The sequence below is a fragment of the Mytilus californianus genome, unplaced genomic scaffold, assembly GCF_021869535.1.
Source record: "Mytilus californianus isolate M0D057914Y unplaced genomic scaffold, xbMytCali1.0.p SCAF_2, whole genome shotgun sequence".
NCBI lineage: Eukaryota > Metazoa > Mollusca > Bivalvia > Mytilida > Mytilidae > Mytilus > Mytilus californianus.
Window position 1 is genome coordinate 86564717 of NW_026262668.1, and position 21234 is coordinate 86585950.

At 32.2% G+C, this 21234-nt stretch overlaps 1 protein-coding gene across 1 annotated transcript in view; it reads left to right on the top strand.

The window, feature by feature from the left end:
- The window catches only part of LOC127730370 (uncharacterized), a 64330-nt gene extending 43501 nt beyond the window's left edge, over positions 1 to 20829 (top strand). The window contains exons 3-4 of the mRNA XM_052238747.1: positions 17145 to 17333; positions 20463 to 20829. Of these exons, the coding sequence (XP_052094707.1) occupies positions 17145 to 17333; positions 20463 to 20488 (215 nt within the window). The 3' untranslated portion in view covers positions 20489 to 20829. The remainder of the gene's footprint in view (positions 1 to 17144; positions 17334 to 20462) is intronic.
- Positions 20830 to 21234: the final 405 nt, after the last annotated feature.

Here is a 21234-nt window from a genome sequence, read left to right on the forward strand (position 1 = left end):
GATTCGAGCGTCACTGATGAGTCTTTTGTAGACGAAACGCGCGTCTAGCGTAAACACAAAATTTAATCCTGGTAACTATGATGAGTTTATTTATACTTGACATATATATAAACCAACACCAGAGGGTGTGTCATAATTTATGTACAACTTCCTAGGTCAAAGTTCAAGGTCAAAAACTTTTGTTTCAGTTGACAACCCCATGTCATATGGTAAAGATACAAATTTTTTAACGCACATTATTCACAGCGGGGCCCACAGAGATGGCTCCCACATCAATGATATCTAGTTTATTATGTTATTGAGGACATAAATAACATATAATTCAATTTCACCTTTATGACCCTAAATGGTCAATTTATACCTGGGTATTGGTAAGTAAATATTAAGAGTACTTAAACAAGTTTTCGACCATCAAATCTTCCTATACGATGATCTCGTTTAAAATATCCTATGGGGGATGGCTGACATACATATTCAAATATTAATGTAAAGATCTGAATATTAGGTAATTCCGGATATTTTTTGCTGTTTTACGTTAAATTTATGATGTTTTTTAGGCTTTTAGTTTTTATAAGATATTCAGTGATCTGTCGAACTAGTGTTATGTTAACGTTTGAATGATGTAATTTGATAATTCATTGTGCTGCTTGATTCTTTTATTAAATGGAAAACGAAATACTTTATCATAAGTGTTTTTTCTAATATACATGAAAGACGCACAGCAAATCAATTGAAGAATTGAAAGAGAAAAACAATCTTAATGGATGTAGGTATTATAATACCGTATGTGGATACAAAGAAATATTCGTCTGCATCCAATGAAATTCCTAGAAATAATTCATCAACCATGTACCAAATGTTAGTTGCATGTTAAAAACAATGTCTTGTTATTCAATATCACTTCTCTGCGAAATGTGTTATCCAAAGACCTGAAATATCGTGAGCCTAAATCCATCAATTGGAAACACAACTTCAAAATACTGATGGATTCAGTCGAGGATTATGCCAGGCAATGTGTTAAACGTGCAAAAAAAGACATAAATACTCTTTCCGAATGGAATAAGGCTGTGAGGTCGTTGATACAAATCAAAATTAAAAAACTGAATGGGTCTATAAATACCTGTGCTACATCAATCTTTTAAGACCCAATTGATGCAAAACACCTGTCCTACCTCCATGACAAATATGTTGTTGTCCTCGCAGATAAAGCCCCAAACAACATCGCTTTTGTGTGTAAATCACATTACATAAACTGCTTGATATATGAATTAGGTAATGACAATTCACTTGGAAACCCAACATATACTCCAACAACACTTACCACCCAATGATGAAGAACTGGATCTTCCTTCCCTGTATGGGATACCTAAACTACATAAGTTTTAACTACATATCCTGCTACATAAGTGCTCCACGAAACCTCTTTCTAATATATTAACATCAATTTTATCAGCAAAGCCGGGCTTCAAAGTTATTGTGAAACTACCTATTCTAGAGGTGTCATGAATCAGATGAGGATATTAAAAAAATTACAAAAATCTTTTAGAGTATATACAACCTAAGACTCTTTCCTCTTGCAATAGTATTAAAACATTGGACTTTTCTACCCTTTACATAAATATTCCCCATTCCAAACTAAAAGACAAATTGAAAGAGTTGGTCCTGCTTTGTTTCATAAAAAAAGAATGGCCAACGTAGATAAAAGTATCTTGTCTTAAGGAGGGATAAGTCGTACTTTGTAAAAAATCACTCTGATTCAAAGAAAAAAATCTCTGAAACTGACATTATCAAGATGCTTGATTTCTTGATTGACAACATATTTGTCACGTTTGTGGGCGTGTTTTTCAACATACAATCGGCATTCCCATGGGAACCAAATGTGCTCCTCTTCATGCCGATTTGTTCCTTTATTCATTTGAGGCTGACTTCATACAGGAACTTCTTAGGGAGAAGTAAAAGAAGTTAGAAGTATTCTTTAACCTCACTTTCCGCTATATAGATGATGTTCTCTCACCAAATAATTCAAAATTTGGTGACTATGTTGAAGGCATCTATCCCATCGAACTTGAGATAAAGGATACAACAGATACAGTTAAGTCGGCCTTATATCTTGACTTACATCTAGAAAATGACAATGATGGTCGGTTGAAAACAAAACTTTAAGACAAAAGAGATGCTTTTAGCTTCCAAATTGTGAACTTCCCATTTCTATGTAGCTACATTCCAGCAGCACCTGCATACGGAGTATATATCTCCCAGTTGATACGATATTCCAGGGATTGTATTTCCTATCATGATTTCCTTGATAGAGGGTTGCTGCTCACAAGGAAGCTATTAAACCATGAGTTCGAAGTGGTAAAGTTGAAATCGTCCCTTCGTAAATTTTACGGACGCCATCACGAGTTGGTTGACCGTTATGGAATTTCCGTTTCACAGATGACAACGGATATGTTCCATTTGTCGTAACTACAATCCTGTCCCCTTTTCCCCGAATGTGACCTACCGAATTAGACTTATCACCGGGTTTCTACTAACATGAGCGACACGACGGGTGCCACATGAGGAGCAGGATCAGCTTACTCTTCCGGAGCACCTGAGATCACCCCAGTTTTTGGTGGGATTCGTGTTGATCAACTTTTGTTTTCTATGTTGTGTTTTGTGTACTGTTGTTTGTTTGTCTTTTTCTTTTTAGCCATGGCGTTGTCAGTTTATTTTCGACTTGTGAGTTTGAATGTCCCTTTGGTATCCTTCGCCTCTCTTTTACAACATTTCCTCTCTTACAATCTGTTTGATTTTATTATCAACGGGATGGGATTAATTTTACACTGAACTGCAGATTTTATCATATAAGTACATCTGAATTGCATCATTTAACAAAATTGGTCTGTTTTAGGTTGTCTTTGTCTATCATTGTCTAGTTTATTTTGACTTTTTCTTTAAAAACAACTGTGCCTGTTCTCTTATATAATCTGTCTGTTAAAGAAATGATCACGCTTTAGTGTATATCAAGTTGCTTAATGATGCTTACGGGAAGAATTTATAATGAATGCAGTTTTATACTCTTTAAGAAATAACAGATGATCTGAAACAATAAACCAATTTCTTTATCATGTGAAAATGTTTTAATCGCACTAGTAAAAAACAGGTTGTAACTGGACAAAAACAACTTCTCTTAGCTAAAAATGTGATATCTAAAGAAATACAACCTATGACGAACTTCGTGTCTTGAAATAGGTACATTTATGAGTTTCGGGATTAAAGCAGTTTGTGTATTCTCCAATCCCATCTCTTTGTATCTCAATAAGTGAAATAACTAAAAGATTCATAAAAGAATGTACAATAATTATCAGTTCAAAACAGCAATAAAATTTTATGATATCAGTATTGAAGGTGACGAAAACCCCAAATAGTATGGCAATGCCAAACATAAAATAATATGCATTTAATTTTACAATAATTTCCCTTGCCTGAGGGAGATATGAAGATTTGTTCACCCATGAAAATTCATATTTCCCAAGTGCATCCATTTTCAGATATGATACTCAAAGGAGAATATCAGGATTTGTTCAATGTCACGTGTGATAGTCTCAACCAATCAAATGAAGAGTTCGCTATCAATATTACGTACAGTGGAATAGTAAATATAACTTGAGACGTGACTTGATTAATTCTTAAGTCAATGATAATTACGTCAACAGGATTTTTTTCAAAAGTACACTCAATGTATATACATATGGCTAATTAATTAATACTTTTTCTGACGACAGTTTATTGTTCTAACTGCAATTTATTTTTGTTAAACCCACGGTCGACTAAAGTATACCTACATATTTATAACTTACCAACAACTAAATTATCCAACACGAATGTCAAGTGAAGCGGTCGAACTTGCATGCGTCATTTTCAAGGACAATTGAATAAGAGTATGAATAACTTCGACTAGGACTGCGGTCATACAGGTTTTGAAATGTATACTCTTTAACTGTATTATGGACAATTGGTGCCAATACCAGATTCAAAAATGTATTGTTGTGTCATTGCGCTTCTTTTATTAATTAAAGTATATTATGTTTGTTTTTTTGTTTTTTTGTTTTTTTTTGCATTGTGTTGTCTTCTTCGTCGGACCCTTCAATCAAACTACAATTCAACAAAAATAATTGCTTCGATGTCGCCTCAGTACTACGGTACTGACATAATTTGTAATATACTTCTCTTAAATTCATTGATAATCAGACATTATTTAAGAATTGAATGCTTCTTTTTGTAAATTTATTGGGGTGTAAAAGCGTTTAACGAAGTACATTTTGTATGTAGCGCGGAAGCGCTTCATTCTAAAATTATGCGCACAGTCAACGCTTTTACAACCCTATAAAATTACCAAAAGAAGCATTCAATACTTATAATTACATTTTTTTTCTAGGATCATGAAAACACGATTTCTATCAAGTTCTTTTATTTACCTGTACACTTTATTGTGGAAGCTCGTGTCATCATGAATGTTACTTTTCAATTTGAAATGAAGGTTAATTTCAGAATGACGCGAGATTGCTGTTAGCCAATCAAAATAACGTATTATAATGAAACATACATGTGAGCTATTTCAGTTGATATTTTATAGTGTGTCTTTCTATGTTGTGACATTTTCAGAAAAAGGGTAAAGGTTTGGTATCATTAAAACGTTTAAACCAGCTGCATTTGTTTGCACCTGTCCTAAGTCAGGAATCTGATGTCCAGTAGTTGTCGCTTGTTGATGTGGTTCATAAGTGTTTCTCTTTCTCGTTTTTTATATAGATTAGACCGTTGGTTTTCCCGTTTGAATGGTTTTACGCTAGTAATTTTTGGGGCCCTTTATAGCTTACTGTTCGGTGTGAGCCAAGGCTCCGTGTTGAAGACCGTACTTTGACCTATAATGGTTTACTTTTATAAATTTTGACTTGGATGGATAGTTGTCTCATTGGCACACATACCACATCTTCTTATATCAATGTAATTATTAAGGAATTAAAATTCCAACCAACCCATGCAAAGTTGAGCGTAGGCGGACATTTTTATATTTAATAGCTCTTTATGTCTATGAGCTCCCTATGTATTCAATTATTCATCCTTGGCTTTTAAATGTTTTGGGTATGAGCAGTCCTGGTGAAGGTAAATCCATAAAAGCACTGATAACTTCAAATAAATCAAGTGTTATTTTCGCTTTTGAACATTTGGTTGATTTTCAAATTTGTGTGTGATGTGTGGACCGGTCCATAATACGGTTGCTGCAAAGTTACAACATTTACAAATCTACGGTACTTGTCATATATAATGTACAAAAACTTTTACGTTTCTTTTTCATCTTGGCAAACCCTTGTTTTTGTTAGTAGTTTTGAAATCAGTTTTATCTTTTTTTGATAAAGAAGTCGCTCAAATAAACATCACGTCAATATCAAACTGCCAATATATCAAATAAAGTTGAACAATTACACCTACAATCGTGAGCTTACATCTTTCTTACTAACAGTCATAAAAAAGACGCTGAAAAGATATCAAGGAATTATTCAAAAATGTCGAGAGAAACTGACAACGCTATGATAAAAAAAGAAAGGTTATATTTAACTTTCCTTAACTTTTCGTCCAAATATAACTGTGAACATTGTGTATACAATATTTTTTATGTGAAAGAATAAAACAAAAATGAATGCTTAGATAAGCAGTTAACTTTTGGAATCTTAAAAGAAAGTGTCTACAGTTGAGGGGCGTTCCTCTGCGCTGAATTTGTTCCATTTCAACATCATTATCTTAACTAAATGCAGTTTCTGAAAACCGGCCTCCTACGACCTTGTTTTAAATATAGAGTTAAATAAAAGACATAACATATGGGAACACATTTCGTAGACGACATACTTCTTTCTCATGGACAGATGTTGATATACATGATCGTTAAATTTATAATTCTACCTTGTTTATTTTTTTTATAGCTTCAAAGGGTGACTGTTAAAATCACTTAATGACAATGCGTGCAGTAGTAGATCATTAGTTACAAAAAGTCGAAATTAAATGGCTTCTTTTGATAAAACAGATTTATTAAGCTTTCAATTCATTTCTTTTTAGGCCACTATTTAGGAACTATACAAATTATATCTGATTACTAGTAGCTGTTAAATGGAAAAACTATTGATTTTTCTGACACGAAGTCCTTCAAATGATTTCGCTAACTAGACAGTGTTCCCCATTTAATGCCAATGTGTGCATTGGTTATAATAATTGGAATTGTTCTATGCAATTGTATGGTATCTGTATATCTAATAGTGGAAGAAGTTTTTTTTATATCTATTTCTGAAAATAGGATTGGAGTTGACATACACGGAAGAACACTTTATTTTGTTAAGTTCATCATCTGTCTTATCAATCGACATTTTAAGAATATATGATTTTGATCAAAATATCTAAATGTTTTTGTCAATAAATTCTGCATATTTTTGTGATTAATAAAGTTTTGATATATTTTTCAGTTATATAAACGGCAATATTTTCAAAGAAATCGTTTCTGTAATGTGATACAGTTTTACCAATAAGCAATTTCACATTTAAAAAAAACGAAATGCAAGAATTTTGAAAAGTAAGTTTCAATTAAGAGCAAAACTTTATAAAAAAAAACCACCAAAAACCACTTTAATTGATTTTTTAATTTGGTATACCATTATAATAGAATTACTCTGTCGTTTTAATTCTATCTTTCTAGCACTTTCAGCTAATTCAGACCCATTTTTAGCAGAGCGGTAGATATTGAGCTTGACAGACCTTTAACTGCTCTTGAGGAATATGCTTTTAAATTATATTTTTCTTTATTTCAAAAATCTTATTTGACGGTACAGTATTGAATCGTTTGTGACATTTTTCAGATCAATGAATAAACATGAAATTAATATATCATGTTTATAAAAAAAATGGAAAGCAAAAATTCCAAAAGAGCAGAAACAGATTAGCATAAACCGTCTAAAGTCAAATTGGCTTCATAGAGTTGCCACCTTGTCTTTATTACAATTACATAAGTTTATAAACTAGTTTACCTTCAATATATTTCGTTTAAATTATGCTAATACCTGGCTTTGTTTACGGGAGTTGCAACCTTAGATGTAGTACAATTACATAATTTTATGAACACCAACAAAAAGTTTCATATAAATAAAGCCAGTTCCCAAACACAAGCTACTAGTCCGGAGGCACTTTCAAGGACTGAAAGTCCACTATATATATTATATTATTTCCGTAAGCAAAACTCGTTTCTGGAATAACCTTCATCATTTAAGCTCAATGCCTAACGTTTAGAAAATAAGATAGTTGCTAGCGTAGCTTAAGTTAAATTACATTAGATTAAAAACTCACAATGCAATGTCTCTTGTCGTCAAATAAAATGTCATTGAAACAAAAAGACTTTCTGTTTAAGCCTGAAATAAATAGTATAAAAATGGTAAATTTACTTGATCATAAATATGTTGATGTTTTTTTTCAAATATATTTAGTTAACTGAAATAATTAATAGTCGTTCAAGTTAACTGAAATAATTAATAGTCATTCAAGAAGGCGAAGAAATAAAAAGAAAATGCAAAATAACTTTCCGTGTAGAATATGACAACAGAATAATAAGGGTCAGTTTTACGATTTGAAATTTATGATCCTTTGACTCATGCCTATACTGAAACGCTTAGTACTGGACATATGCTACCATTTGGTACTTATAGTTCAACACCAGGGGTACCGATCCAAGAGTGATTGAAGCATATAATATAATGCTTGTACGCACACGAGTTTTGGAATATCTTTTATCGGGTAAGTTTCGATAGTAAAAATAAACTAAAAAGAAAACAACAAAAATACCGTTAAAGAATACCTAAACCAAAAAGGACATAAAAGCAGCTAAAACCTTCTAAAGCCTGTGGCAGTTCCGTCCTAAGCTTATTAAGAACAATAAGCATTCTTTCTAATTTAATATTTCATATAAATGAAGATTTTGAGAAAAAAAAAACATCAAAACAATTACGAAGTAATGTAATAAACGTCAAACAAGATAAACTATCAATTTACTTCTGGAACTAATAAATCTATTTTTGAAATTAACACTTCGCAGATGTAGTAGGATCACAATCCCAAAAACAATAAAAAATCTGCAAAAAAACCTTATCTAATTTAAAAGATCATTATTAACTCCAAATCTTCATAAATGAACCGAACTTAAATCCTTCCTACATAAAATATGTTGTTAGTCTTTTTTTTTGTACCGTTCTGTTTGGTTGTGTGTTTCTGTTTTGTTCGGGGTTTGCCCCTTACATAAAACTGCTTTATCAGGATTATGAGAAAGAACGAGTTAAGTAGATACGACATAAATTTTACATTCACTATCACGAATTGGTTGACCGATACAATGTCTGTGTTTCAACTCATAAGTGACATGCTTTTGCCGTCGTAGATCTTTAGATACCGGACTACTCGTCTGTTCTGTAAATTTACCGACGTTTACCTATTCCTATTGTCAAATTTTGACTAGTGTGGAATCGCATGGCGGGTGATGCATACATTTTAGAAGACTCTTACCCTGTCTACCAACGTCTCGCTTGTTTTGAAGTTCATGTGATTCCCTCCAGTTTAGATTTTTACATTTTTTTGTATATTCTTGATTGATTTACGAAATTTGAACATAAGTTAGCTACTGTTGCCTTAATTTTATTTGATTTAATCTTTGTAAAAGATATCAAATTTTCATTCCATGCGTTCACACAAAAATGAATGCTACTTAGCATACTGGTTAGACACTTATATTGAAGATAGTATATACCCAAAATATTAGTTCTCGTTTACTGTGTTTTAGAAAAGTTGTTGTATTGACATATACTCAACGTCTATTTTATTGTAACGCCTTACAGTAAAGCAATAGCGACACATAGTGATAATTTTTGTTTTCTATGCTACCTATAAAACCAGGTTTAACCCACCATTTTCTTCGAAAATGCCTGTACCAAGTCAGGATAATGACAATTGCTTTTTACTCGTTCCTTTTGTTGATAACGTTTGATTTAGTCAAATTTTAATGGACTTTCCCTTTTTGAATTTCCCTTGGAGTTCGGTATTTTTGTAATACTTTTGTCTTGTCCCTCGTTATCACATTTTGTTAATCTACCACTTTCTGTAGTCGGATGGAAAGAATTCAACGATACTATCATAGATTCATCTACAGTTCACGAAGTTGTGTATCTGCAATATTAAAGTATCTTTGAAAAGGGCCATATGAAAATGACGTTGATTACAGATAAAACTCAACTGTGATGAATGTTCCTTCTTTTCAGATTTCCAATAAATATATTTCAAACAAAGAACTGTGTAACAAGTATCATCCACTTAATATGTCAATCTCAACAAAAATGCACAGGATACTATCTGTCTTATAGCTGTACAGCTTAATTTGTTTTTAGCATCGAACTTTTGTACACGAAAGAAATTTCTCTATCGTCTTATATATTTTGTTGACAAATCTCTGCTATTTAAGATGAATCTTTTTAAGTGTAATCTAAATAGATACTTGAAGCAAAGAAGACAAAAACTGTCGAATACACTTCCTATTGTCACTGTCAACTGCAGTGAAAACTTCCTCGTCATATCTTCTAAGGTCATTTGGATGAAGCGTAACAAGCGCAAATTGCATACGGATCCGGAGATATTCCTTTTGCCATATAACCTTGTCAAAATAGTGGATGAAACTAAATTCTCATTTCTTACATTTGACAACAAGGTATATATATATCAAAATTCTTTACTAGTACTGAATGGGGGCGATGACCGTGTTTAACGGAATCATTATAAACCTTTAGAAGGATCTAAGTTTGATTGAAGGGAAATAGTGTGTACCATGGTTCAACCAGTCAATCATTTCAAAAATTATTGATGCTGTTCATCACGAAGGTCTTCAACTATGCGTTGCTATCTGAAAAACATGACCATTTGAAAGGCTGAACCTTCACTCACTAACAGGCATATTCAACTTGACCTTAAATATTTAATGAAATTGCAAATGTCCTCATTACCCTGCTTTAAGATGTGTTTTCTATCAGAATGTATATAAATATTTGCGAAACATGAGAACAGAATTCAAATTTAAGTAAACATCTTTAATCTCACAAGTTAACACTTTGCACTGTTAAAATTTATAACAACCCTTCGTTGGAAATACGAAAGTACAACATTTTATATGATTTCCGTAAACATTTGAAATAAAATAGGCAGTAATAGTTTACCGATGTTCAAATGGCACAAATCATGTCAACAAACAAACATTGAGGGAATTGCATGAACTCTTAAAAGTCTGATTCTGATTTTTTTGTTATTCAACAGGGCATTAACTCTAAACTTATTATATTCACTCTACTCCTACTAAAGAACAAAAGTTGTATTCTGATTTCCTTTTTTTGTTTTATAAAATGTGCAAATATTAGCCACCTTTTGAATTTTTGTATTTTATTATTAACCCTATAATATTAGGTAAAGAATTTGAGTACCAAGTTATATATTTATTCATGGAAAAACAGTCGCAGACAGGGAAGTTTAAGGATGTACGTAGGTGAAATTGAAATAAAAATAGAATTTAGAATTGATTATATAAGTCAGAAAAGCATTAGTTAAAGAACAAAATAAGCTTAAAATGTTGATAGGTTATTGAGCTCCTTTTCCAGATACCTATTTTTTTTTTTTCAATGGCGGGGAAAGGCTGACTCGGACTTTTACCTTATATTTGCATTGGTATTATTTGGGTCTCAAATCGAAAGAAAAGAAATCTAGAATCTGCTTAAATTTTGGTAAATGACCTTTAATGAGCTATTGAAGTCTTATATGAAAAGAAAAATGTGTGTTATGGGGCAAAATATTTTATCGTAGGAAAAACACCAAGGAGTCCGAACATCTGACAAAAATTCCTAAACCTGACCTTAGTACATCCTTAAAATGCTTTTGGTGAACAAATTACACTCTCTGATATTCCAACCTCATATTTTAAATCGTGTATACGGAAATATGTTTTAGTTATAATGGCAAAAAATCGGGGGGAAATGAATGACAATATTTTACCAGAAATTAGTAAATTATTCAGCATTACTACCAGTAAATGAATTTTATAATTTTCGGAAAAATAAATCAGTGCGTCATATCTAGAAGGCGTGTAGATACAGTCATGCATATTTTGTAAGAATGTATTGACTTTGCCGATACCAGAGAAAATAGTTCATTGAAAACAACATGTTTACTCTTTTTAAGACATCACGGGGAAAACTTTCATATGTTTGGTCAAATTTCATCAAAGTTTGATGTATGGTAATCAATTTTATATCCCGTTAATGAACAAACCTATCAAAGATGAAATGTTCTAGTTTCTTTTTATATTCTATTTTATTTACATATTGCCATATTTGTTTCAGAACAAAGTTTAATGTTATGTCAACAGTAGACTTTGTCTTCATATATATATTGTCTTGGTTAGCGTTTATATCTATCAAATTTAATTTTAGGCATGATATGTGGTGACACAGCATTAAACATTCATCATTGATCGCCTTGAAGATCATAAAAACATTTTATTAAAATCAAATATGTCAATAAAGGTTTTGATTTTGTAAATATTGCCGGTATTTTTAATGATCATTCTGTTAAAGAACAAATTCCTGGCTATTTTGATAATACTGAATTCCCTCTTATTTGTTATGTTTACAAAAAATCTATCCGGAAATATGTGTTTAATTATAGCGAAGAGTGTAAAGATGTTAATATCAGTGACAATATACCTACGTGATGAAATTGCAGTAATTCCTAATACATTTATGGCCCCAGTTCCCATGTTATAACAGGAGACCTTAACATCGTTCATGACCGAGAGTTGAAATAATTCCTCAGTAAAGGACCTAAATATCGTCCCCCGTCAATCATTAATTGGAATGAGTGTCGTAACATCATCCACGACTCACTCCGTACTTACTGCTCGAAATCGATAAAACGAGAAAAAGCTGACAAAAAGTCCTTAGATTCTTTTTTTATTCAGTAATGAACATAGTTGATATTCGTATTAAACATTTTAAAGAACATTTTACTCCTAACAACAACCATAATAGCCCTATTTCTCGTATCAAACATAATCTAAAAGAACTTGCCAGGGAATTTGTTTTTGTCCCGGCTGATAAGGCTGCTAATAATATCATTATTGTTTGACGTAAATTTTACATTGAGGTTCTGCAAAAGGAAATCACGAATTCACCAACATTCAAACTGACTCCATTTTTGGAAAATGACATCTGTAACAAACATAAACTTTTAGCTACCTCTTTATAAGCAAAACCAAATACAATGAAAGTCCCAACTATGTACTGGCTTCCGAAGCTGCACGAAACACCTTACAAATATAGATTTATTTTGTCTTCAAGCCATTGTTCCACTACTAAACTGTCTATTCTACTTACTAGTACACTTGGTACAATCAAAAACCTGGTAAAAAAATGTTCAAATAAGGCTTTTGAAAATAGTGGAATTAATTACTTTTGGAGTGTTAAAAATTCGTTGGAGGTACTTGATAAATTGCATGCTTATATTGGTGATTTCGAATCTGTTCAAAGTTTTGATTTTTCTACCATATATACCACTTTGCCTCATAATCTTATTAAGAAAAAATTCCCACACCTAATTAAAAGGGCATTTTAAAAGTCAGAATGCGAATATATATGTTCTAACTCTTTTAGGTCATTTTTTAGTAACAACAGACAAAAGAACTATGTCATTTGGACCTGCTTTGATACAATAACTGCCCTTGAATTTTTACTAGATAACATTTTTGTTCGCTATGGAGATTCCGTATATCGTCAAGTTATCGGAATTCCAATGGGGACTTACTGTGCACCACTTATTGCGGACCTGTTTCTGTATTGTTATGAGTTACAATATATGACTAAAATCAGCAAAGACCCATCGAAACAACATCTGATACAAAAATTTAATAACACTTTTAGATATTTGGAAGATATATTGGCTCTCAATAATGACGACTTCAGTATGTACACTAAAGAGATTTATCCTGCTGAACTGACTTGAAATAAAGCTAATACTAACAATGAACACTACCCATTTCTGGATCTTGATACCTATATCTTTAACGCGAAGCTTAATACCAAAATTTATGATAAAAGAGATTATTTTTCATTTCCTATTGTTAATTATCCATTTTTAGATGGTGACGTGCCTTTGTCACCATCTTATGGTGTTTATATATATCAAATTGTTCGATTCGCTCGTGTATATAACAACGTATTTAATTTTAACGAAAGAAACCTCTGTATTACTGAAAAATTATTACACCAGGGTTTTCGATATCACAAACTAGTCAAAAAATTTACTAAATTTTATCATCGGTACAAGGACATCATTCGTAAATATAAATCAACATGCAGACATCTTATACGTTCAGGTATTTCACATCCAATCTTTTATGGTAATATTCTATACAAAGCACAAAAATGTCGACATTCACCTCAAAAGCTAACAAACCTTTAAACAGACTTATTCTGAAGGGATATAGTTACGATACTGTTGTCAGATCATTAAAGATGGCATATTTTGGTATTAATATTGATTCACTCATAGGGTCTTTGCATCGGAAATAAACACATTTATTCTAAAACCAGTTGTTGGCATGATACGGGTTATGGTCTTCTCATATATTGTATGATGGTATGATACTAAACCCCTAACGTGAGGGATTGTACCTGATTTTCATATGATGAAGACATAATCTTTAATCAGTTTAATGAGGTCTTGAGCTGGCATGTCAGTAACTGCTAGTAGTCCTTTGTTAATTTATGTATCATTGTCATTTTGCTTAGTTTCTCTTGTTACCTATTCTGACATCGGACTCGGACTTCTTTTAAACAGAGTTTTACTGTGCGTATTGCTATGTGTTTCTTTATTCTACATTGGCTAGAGGTATAGGGGGAGGGTTGAGATCTCACAAAACATGTTTAACCCCGCCGCATTTTTGCGCCTGTCTCAAGTCAGGAGCCTCTGGCCTTTGTTAGTCTTTTGTGTTTTTTTAATTTTAGTTCCTTTATATGTTTTGGAGTTTAGTGTGACGTCCATTTTCACTGAACCAGTACACAATTTTATTTAGGGGTCAGATGAGGACCACCTCCGGGTGCTGGATTTTCTCGCTGCGTTGAAGACCCATTGGTGGCCTTCGGCTGTTATCTGCTCTTTGGTCGGGTTGTTGTCTCTTTGACATATTCCCCATTTCCACTCTCAATTTTATGATAAATGCAGTTATTCCCCATTTTCATTCTCAATTCTATCTATCAATCAAACAATCATCAATCAATCATTATCGAATGTTGTATCGACCCCGATTTTTGGAAGGGTTCGTGTTGCTCGGGCTTTAGTTTTCTGTGTTGTGTTTAGTATACTGTTGTTTGTCTTTTAATCGAAATTGTTTTAATTGACATCCTGGGATGTCTTTTTGTTTTTGCCATGGCATTGATTGTCAGTTTGTTTTCGACTTATGAGAGTGCTTATCCCTTTTGTATATTTCGCCTTTCTTTTGTAATTGAGTAAACTTTGAAATCAAAACCTTAAAAATAGAAATAACATTTAGGCAGTGGTTGAAGACTTTGTAATTGACACTAGTTTATGCAGTATATAGCGGACTGCAGACCCTATATTTTACAAGAAAATACAAAAGATGATAATAAGTTGATACATTTCGTGTACCCAAAAACGCCTTTCTGGATTTATCCTCTTCAGGAACGGTCAAACCCAAACATTCAAAGGGATGTATAAATACATAATAACGTTATGAGCATTTTAACAAGTGCAAAATGGTAACAATACTTGTCTGTCGACTTGTCAATGTAGTAATTAAAAAGATAAACAAGACCCAACTCAATTTTCACATGCCATAAAACAATTTGTTTACCTCCACATGATCATTTAACTATCTTAATATTCCCTTTTCTGTTTTTCGTATCCAAACATTGCTTGTTTTAATTTGTGAACGAGTTAAATGTTAGATGAATTTCATGCAGGACAAAAATCGTGTTTTGGTGTGGATTAGTTTTTAAGAAATAGCCGTCTTCCTGCCATCCGAATTATCTCTTACTGTGTATTTTCCTGTGAGGAATTATGTAATAGGAAAATTTTAAGCGACGATAATCAATTGCATAGAAGACAGTTGTGTTCGATGAAATGGTACAAGAACAAGGGATAACAATAAGAATACATACAACATATTTCCATTTAGTAGTAGCCAGCTTGCTTTAAAACTGTCTCTTAATACGAAGAGAATTATCACAGTGTCTTAATTGCAGTCATTTTCTCTTTGAAAAAGAAATGTTTAAAAAATTTCAAGGACAAAGAAGTTAAATTGAGATCAGACAAAACAAATCAGCTAATAAGGCAATCACGAGATCAGAATGCTGTGCATTAAACGTTTTATATAGATTAAATGTAAATGTTTATTGCCAACAACTTTTCACAAATTATTTTAATAAGAAATGTCTTCCACAAAATGCTTTCGTGACAAAAATATAAAGTTCAAGTTATTCCCCGCCATAAAAAAATTTTTGCAGACATTTACTGCTGTGCATATTTTTTCAATTTTAGAAGGACAATAGGAGTGTTTTAATGAGATGTAACACGTATTATTTACTTTGTCTAATTTGAGGAGTCTGAAGATACAACATTGGTTAACAGACATAATGCATTAGGGATTGTAGCTTGGACATATTTAACATTTTATTGTTTGTTATTGAGAATTCATCTGTTAGACAGGAGAATGTTGAACAATGTTCCATCACACCTATGCAATACATTATAAGTATGTCTGATAAGTTCGAATCCTACGTTAAGTGTAACTTATGTATGATAACTTATGTCGCTCGCGGGACGTCTCAACCTTTAGTAAAACCTCATCAAAGATGCCTAGGTTATGATTTGTTACACCAGACGTGCATTTCGTCTGCATTAGAATCATCAGTAACGCTCTAATAAACAATTGAAAGGATAATTAAAACACGAAGTTAAAAGCCAATTATTCCAAAAAAGCTATGCTAAATACGGCTAAAGCCATCTATGCCTGATGAGAAAAAAGATAGGTTTTCGAATAATTCAAAATTTTATTAACTGAAAGTTTACAGAAACTGCCAGATTTACTTTAACCGAAGTAATATATCAAATATATTGACAGTTAAGTCACTTTATCACGTATTATAACTACTATTTACATTTTATTGATGTATAGAAAGTAAATTAACAAAAATACTCCAAGGGAAATTCAAAACGGAATGTTATTTATATGTATGACACTGTATGACACTTGTTCGTGCTAATGAACAATTAGATAGCGAACTCAGTTGTTGCAAGTTCTTTTCCGATAGAGGAACTTAATTTCAAATATGGTGTTTAAATATCTTCAGGTTTTAGATAAAAATGAAATCAAAACTTTATAACTTTTATTGGTCTGACACGCTTTTCTTGATTTGTCTTCATCAGGAAGACTCAAAGCCGAATATATGGAAGCCATGGATGTACAAGAAGCGATACAGAAAGCTATTTCTCAAGATTTATGCAAAGATTATATTTTCTGATGTTATTACCATCTGTTGAATATGAAAATAAGATGAGGTATGATTGCCAATGAGACAACTATCCACCAAAGTTCAAAAAAAGTGGATGTGAGCAATTATAGGCAACCGTACGGCCTTCAACAATGAGAAAAACCCATGCCGTATAGTCGTCTATAAAAGGCCCCGACATGAAAAATATGAAACAATTCAATTGAGAAAACTAACGGCCTAATTTATAACAAAACAATTTAATTTTTGTCAAGATATAAAAAGGAAAGAAATGTAATATCATCATTGTCAGTTTAATTCAATTCAAATTTTATTTGAATATATAAAACATATGGCATTGTTTCTTGTGTTTTTATAACAAACTCTAGACGATAAAATGCACTAAGATACTTCAAATGCGCCATTAAAATATACGTCATACTTGTGTACTCCAATTAAATAGCCATTATTAAATATAATTGTTTCTGAAACGATATCATCATTGTCTATTTAAAGTGTTGGTTTATTTTTTTATTTCAGATATGACATTCGAATCCTTTGTAAAATCCCTTATTGCTGCATCCGAACGGTACAATAGATTAATACCTCTTAGAGACAATTTGATGTCAATGATCGGCGAATACCAGGACTGTGTGAAAGCTTGCGAACATCAACACAGTAAAAGAACATTTGAACGTGTATCAGATTCTTTTACCAGGCCAGAAATTTGTAAGTTTTGTACACAAATACTAAATTTTATAGTGCATTGCACACTATTTTTTTCCTAAAAAGCTTTAAGTTCCATCGTCTTTATATATGAAACACGGTGAACATATAAAAAAGGGCATTTTTTCTTACTCCATATTCTTTCAGATATTTTGGTTCGAACTCTAAATATCCGCTTATCTACTACAATTTCATATTGATAGTAGTTTTGACAAATTGATCACTATCGATTTGGAGTTCCGTGAATCCGATTATGTTCATGATAATATTTGTTGTGCCTGGACTTTTGATTGTTGACCCGACATTGCATTGCAACTACTTTCTCTCTATTCTGAGTTTTATGACTCCGATTGCTACAGACCTTTCTGTTTTTTTTTTTATTGTTTTTATCTCAATGTTTTCTGGTTCTGATTACTGCCCTCGCTCTGTTTGGAGTTTTGTAATTCTGACTGATTTTTTTGGAGTTATGTGATCCGATTGATTTTATACTATGCAAGTTTAGTTTGTGCTTTCGTTCTGTTTTGATTTCTGTGATTTCGATTGTGTTCAGCTTTGTTTATTTTCATGGTTACAGCTCTCTCTCGGTTTGACATTCTGTGATACCGATTGTTTTCACTTTTATTTTTATTTCCATCGTGACAGCTCTTTCTCGGTTTCAAGTTCTGCGATACCGATTGATTTCACTTTCATTTTTGCATGCGCCTGGTCACTGCTCTCACTCTTTTTGAAGTTATGTCTTCCGGGTGTTTTCACCTTCATGTTTATTTTAATACCTGGTCACTGCTCTCGCTATGATTAGAGATCTTTAGTTCGGTTTTTCATCTTCATGTTAATCTGTGAATGGTCATTGCTCTCGCTATGATCGGAGTTCTGTGGACTGTTTATATATATATATATATATATATATATATATATTTGTGCCTGGTCACTGTTACCGCTCTGTTTGGAGTTTTTGTATTATAATAATTGTCCCTTCCATGTTTATAGATGCCTGGTAACTTCAATTGCTCTGTTTAAATTTCTGTAGTCCGATTATTTTCACCTTTATAAACATTGGTATTTGTTCGCTCTGTGTGGAGTTTTATGATTCCGATTGATTTCGACTTTTAGTTTGTTCGTGGTTGGTCGCTGCTCTCGTTATATTTGGAGTTCAGTAATTCATTTTTCCGTCCATGTTTATTTGTGAATGGATTTTTGATATTAGACTACCTTTCTTTATAGAACTGGTTTGTTACTGTATCTTACATAAGGCAGAAGTTAACATTCAAAATGTCGTTATAATCAAGGGTTATGTTTGGTAACGAAAATGATTATACACAAATAAAACATTTGCATTTTGTAGCAAAACTGGCTATCATTTTTATACTCTTCTGTCCAATGATTGCAGAGACCAAGCCGTATAAGATACTATTATATTAATTCCTTCATTGCATAAGAATTTATCTAAATTTGCTGTACTTTTATTCTTAATGGGGAAATGAAACGAGACAATAATACATGAAATGAATATAAAAAGAATTATATGCAAAAATTTACCTTTTTAAGGAATGTTCAATGGAATATCACTTATTATTAAGATTCGAGAGAAATTACATCCGGTAATACCGCATCAGCTGGGATGATCTTATTATTGTTAAATCATGGAGTCTTTGACAAATATAGTTTATCAATGAAATTTGATTACAACCGTTTTTAGGTAGAAAGGCGTGAAATTGATGAGTTTTATGTGATGTTTTTCCAGGAAATTGTACAATGTATATACGGGTTATTAGATTATCAGTATATTTAAGGAACACCGGTTTCAATAAAATAAAAACATCTATGCAGTGTACTTTACAGCGATATGTTATTGAAAATGCTGTACAGAACAAATGATTGACCTATTCCCAATAGAAAGACATCAAGGTCAGATGAACATATGAACACTAACAGACAAACCTATAAACCTAACAATCACTTTATACACCAGATAAAGTAAAACTAGTTATTGTGGTATCAGATAAACTTGAATGGAATTAAATATACAGTAATAAGGTTGATATATCAAGCGGACAATGGAAACAAAGACTCGGAGATTGACGTACAACACAATGGCCAAAAGAAAAACTCGAATACGAACAGGCAAACAACAGTTCAAACACACACCCCACATCAGGCTTCATATTTAGCGACATGAACACCATCACAGCCGGTGTGCCCTCGGGTGCACTGGACATATGAGCAAGTCTTTCTTTATTTTTTGACATCCATCACGTTGCACAACGCAATTAAAGATCTGGTGATACGTCGCATATTTTGTGATGAACTAGAATGAACGGGATTGTGGCTACAATGAATGGAACATTGCCGTGGTCATCTGTGACACAGATATTCTACAAAGATTTACCTAATCATGACAGCGTCCCCAATAACTTCGACAGTGAGGGTCGATTAAAAGCTTATCTTTATGGGAACTGAGATTTTTCTCATGATTTTTTATCGGGAACCTTGAATTTTTTTGAACGACATTTCAGCATCAACTACATATTGAGAATTTATCTCCAAGTAAATCCGATATTCCATGACTTGCGTTTCATATCAATATTTTATCGATAGACAGTTGCAGCTTAAAGAAATCCACTGAATCAAGGATAATTCTAGTTGAAATAATCTTTCCGAAATGTTTATTGACACCTTCATGATTTAGGTTGACCTTTGTAAAATACACGGATATGTTCCATTCGTCGATGACGCAATTACGCTTTTCTTTCTTCGTTTTTTGGCATCACTAAAGTACAATGATATTGTGAAGGACTTCCGGTATAGATCATTTGTTACAAAAACCTTGTATTAATTTCAAATAGATACATAATGCACGTATACATATATACTTGATGTTAAAATTTATCGTTTGATGTGTTTGAGCTTTTGATTTTGCCATTTGATAAAGGACTTTCCGTTTTGAATTTTCCTTGGAGTTCGGTATTTTTGTTATTCTACCTTTTATCTCAACAAGACAAAATGTCACCATTTAGATAAATAGCGAAATAACTAGTTCAAAAATATGTCAGTATGAAATATACGCCATCAAAGCTTGTAATCAATTATATGTTTTCTCTTTATATTCATCTTATTTTTATATTTATATTGTAGGTATTACACCAGATATTTGTTTATGACAGTCATGGATCTAACATGTCTTATTCTTCATCTAAGGGGGACCGAGAGTGACATTAAGTTTTAGAAATGTAATACTCGTTTTCAGTTTTATTTAAAATATTTGTTCATGAGAATAAATTTTCTTAATTTTAAGGTCTATACGTCCGAAAATGTGACATAATAAAATTGTTGTGACATCGCCAAATAGTGAAGGTATTGGAAGTTATGGCACAAATGAGAGTGCCAAGTTGTGATTCCAAAGAAACACAAAGTGAAAACATCGAAACATATAAAGAACCTTGAAACTGAAGAAAAATGTGAAAGAGTCATTGCAGTACGTCTTTCTTAACTTAACGGGGGGGGGGGGGGGGGGGGGGGGAAACGGAAACGCCGAACAAGATCAGTGTATAATACTTTATTATACAATTAATAAAACGCACATATATTGATAATTTTGTATATTTACTCTTTATTTATTAAAGTGCAAACTATTTTTCATTACATATATAAACAAAATGATAACTTGACAAGCATGTTAATAACCTGTCTATTTTTGTTAGATTATCTTCAATTAAAACTACAAGATGTAACTTCAGATGTCAATTTTTACTAGACGCTACTATTTTTCTGTTAATTATAATTATGTAAAATAAATTGCACAATTAAGGCAGCGTGACTTTATTTGTAGCCAAATTAGTTGTCCGCATATATATATATATATATATATATATATATATATATATGAGTATCTTTGGATGTCAAAATA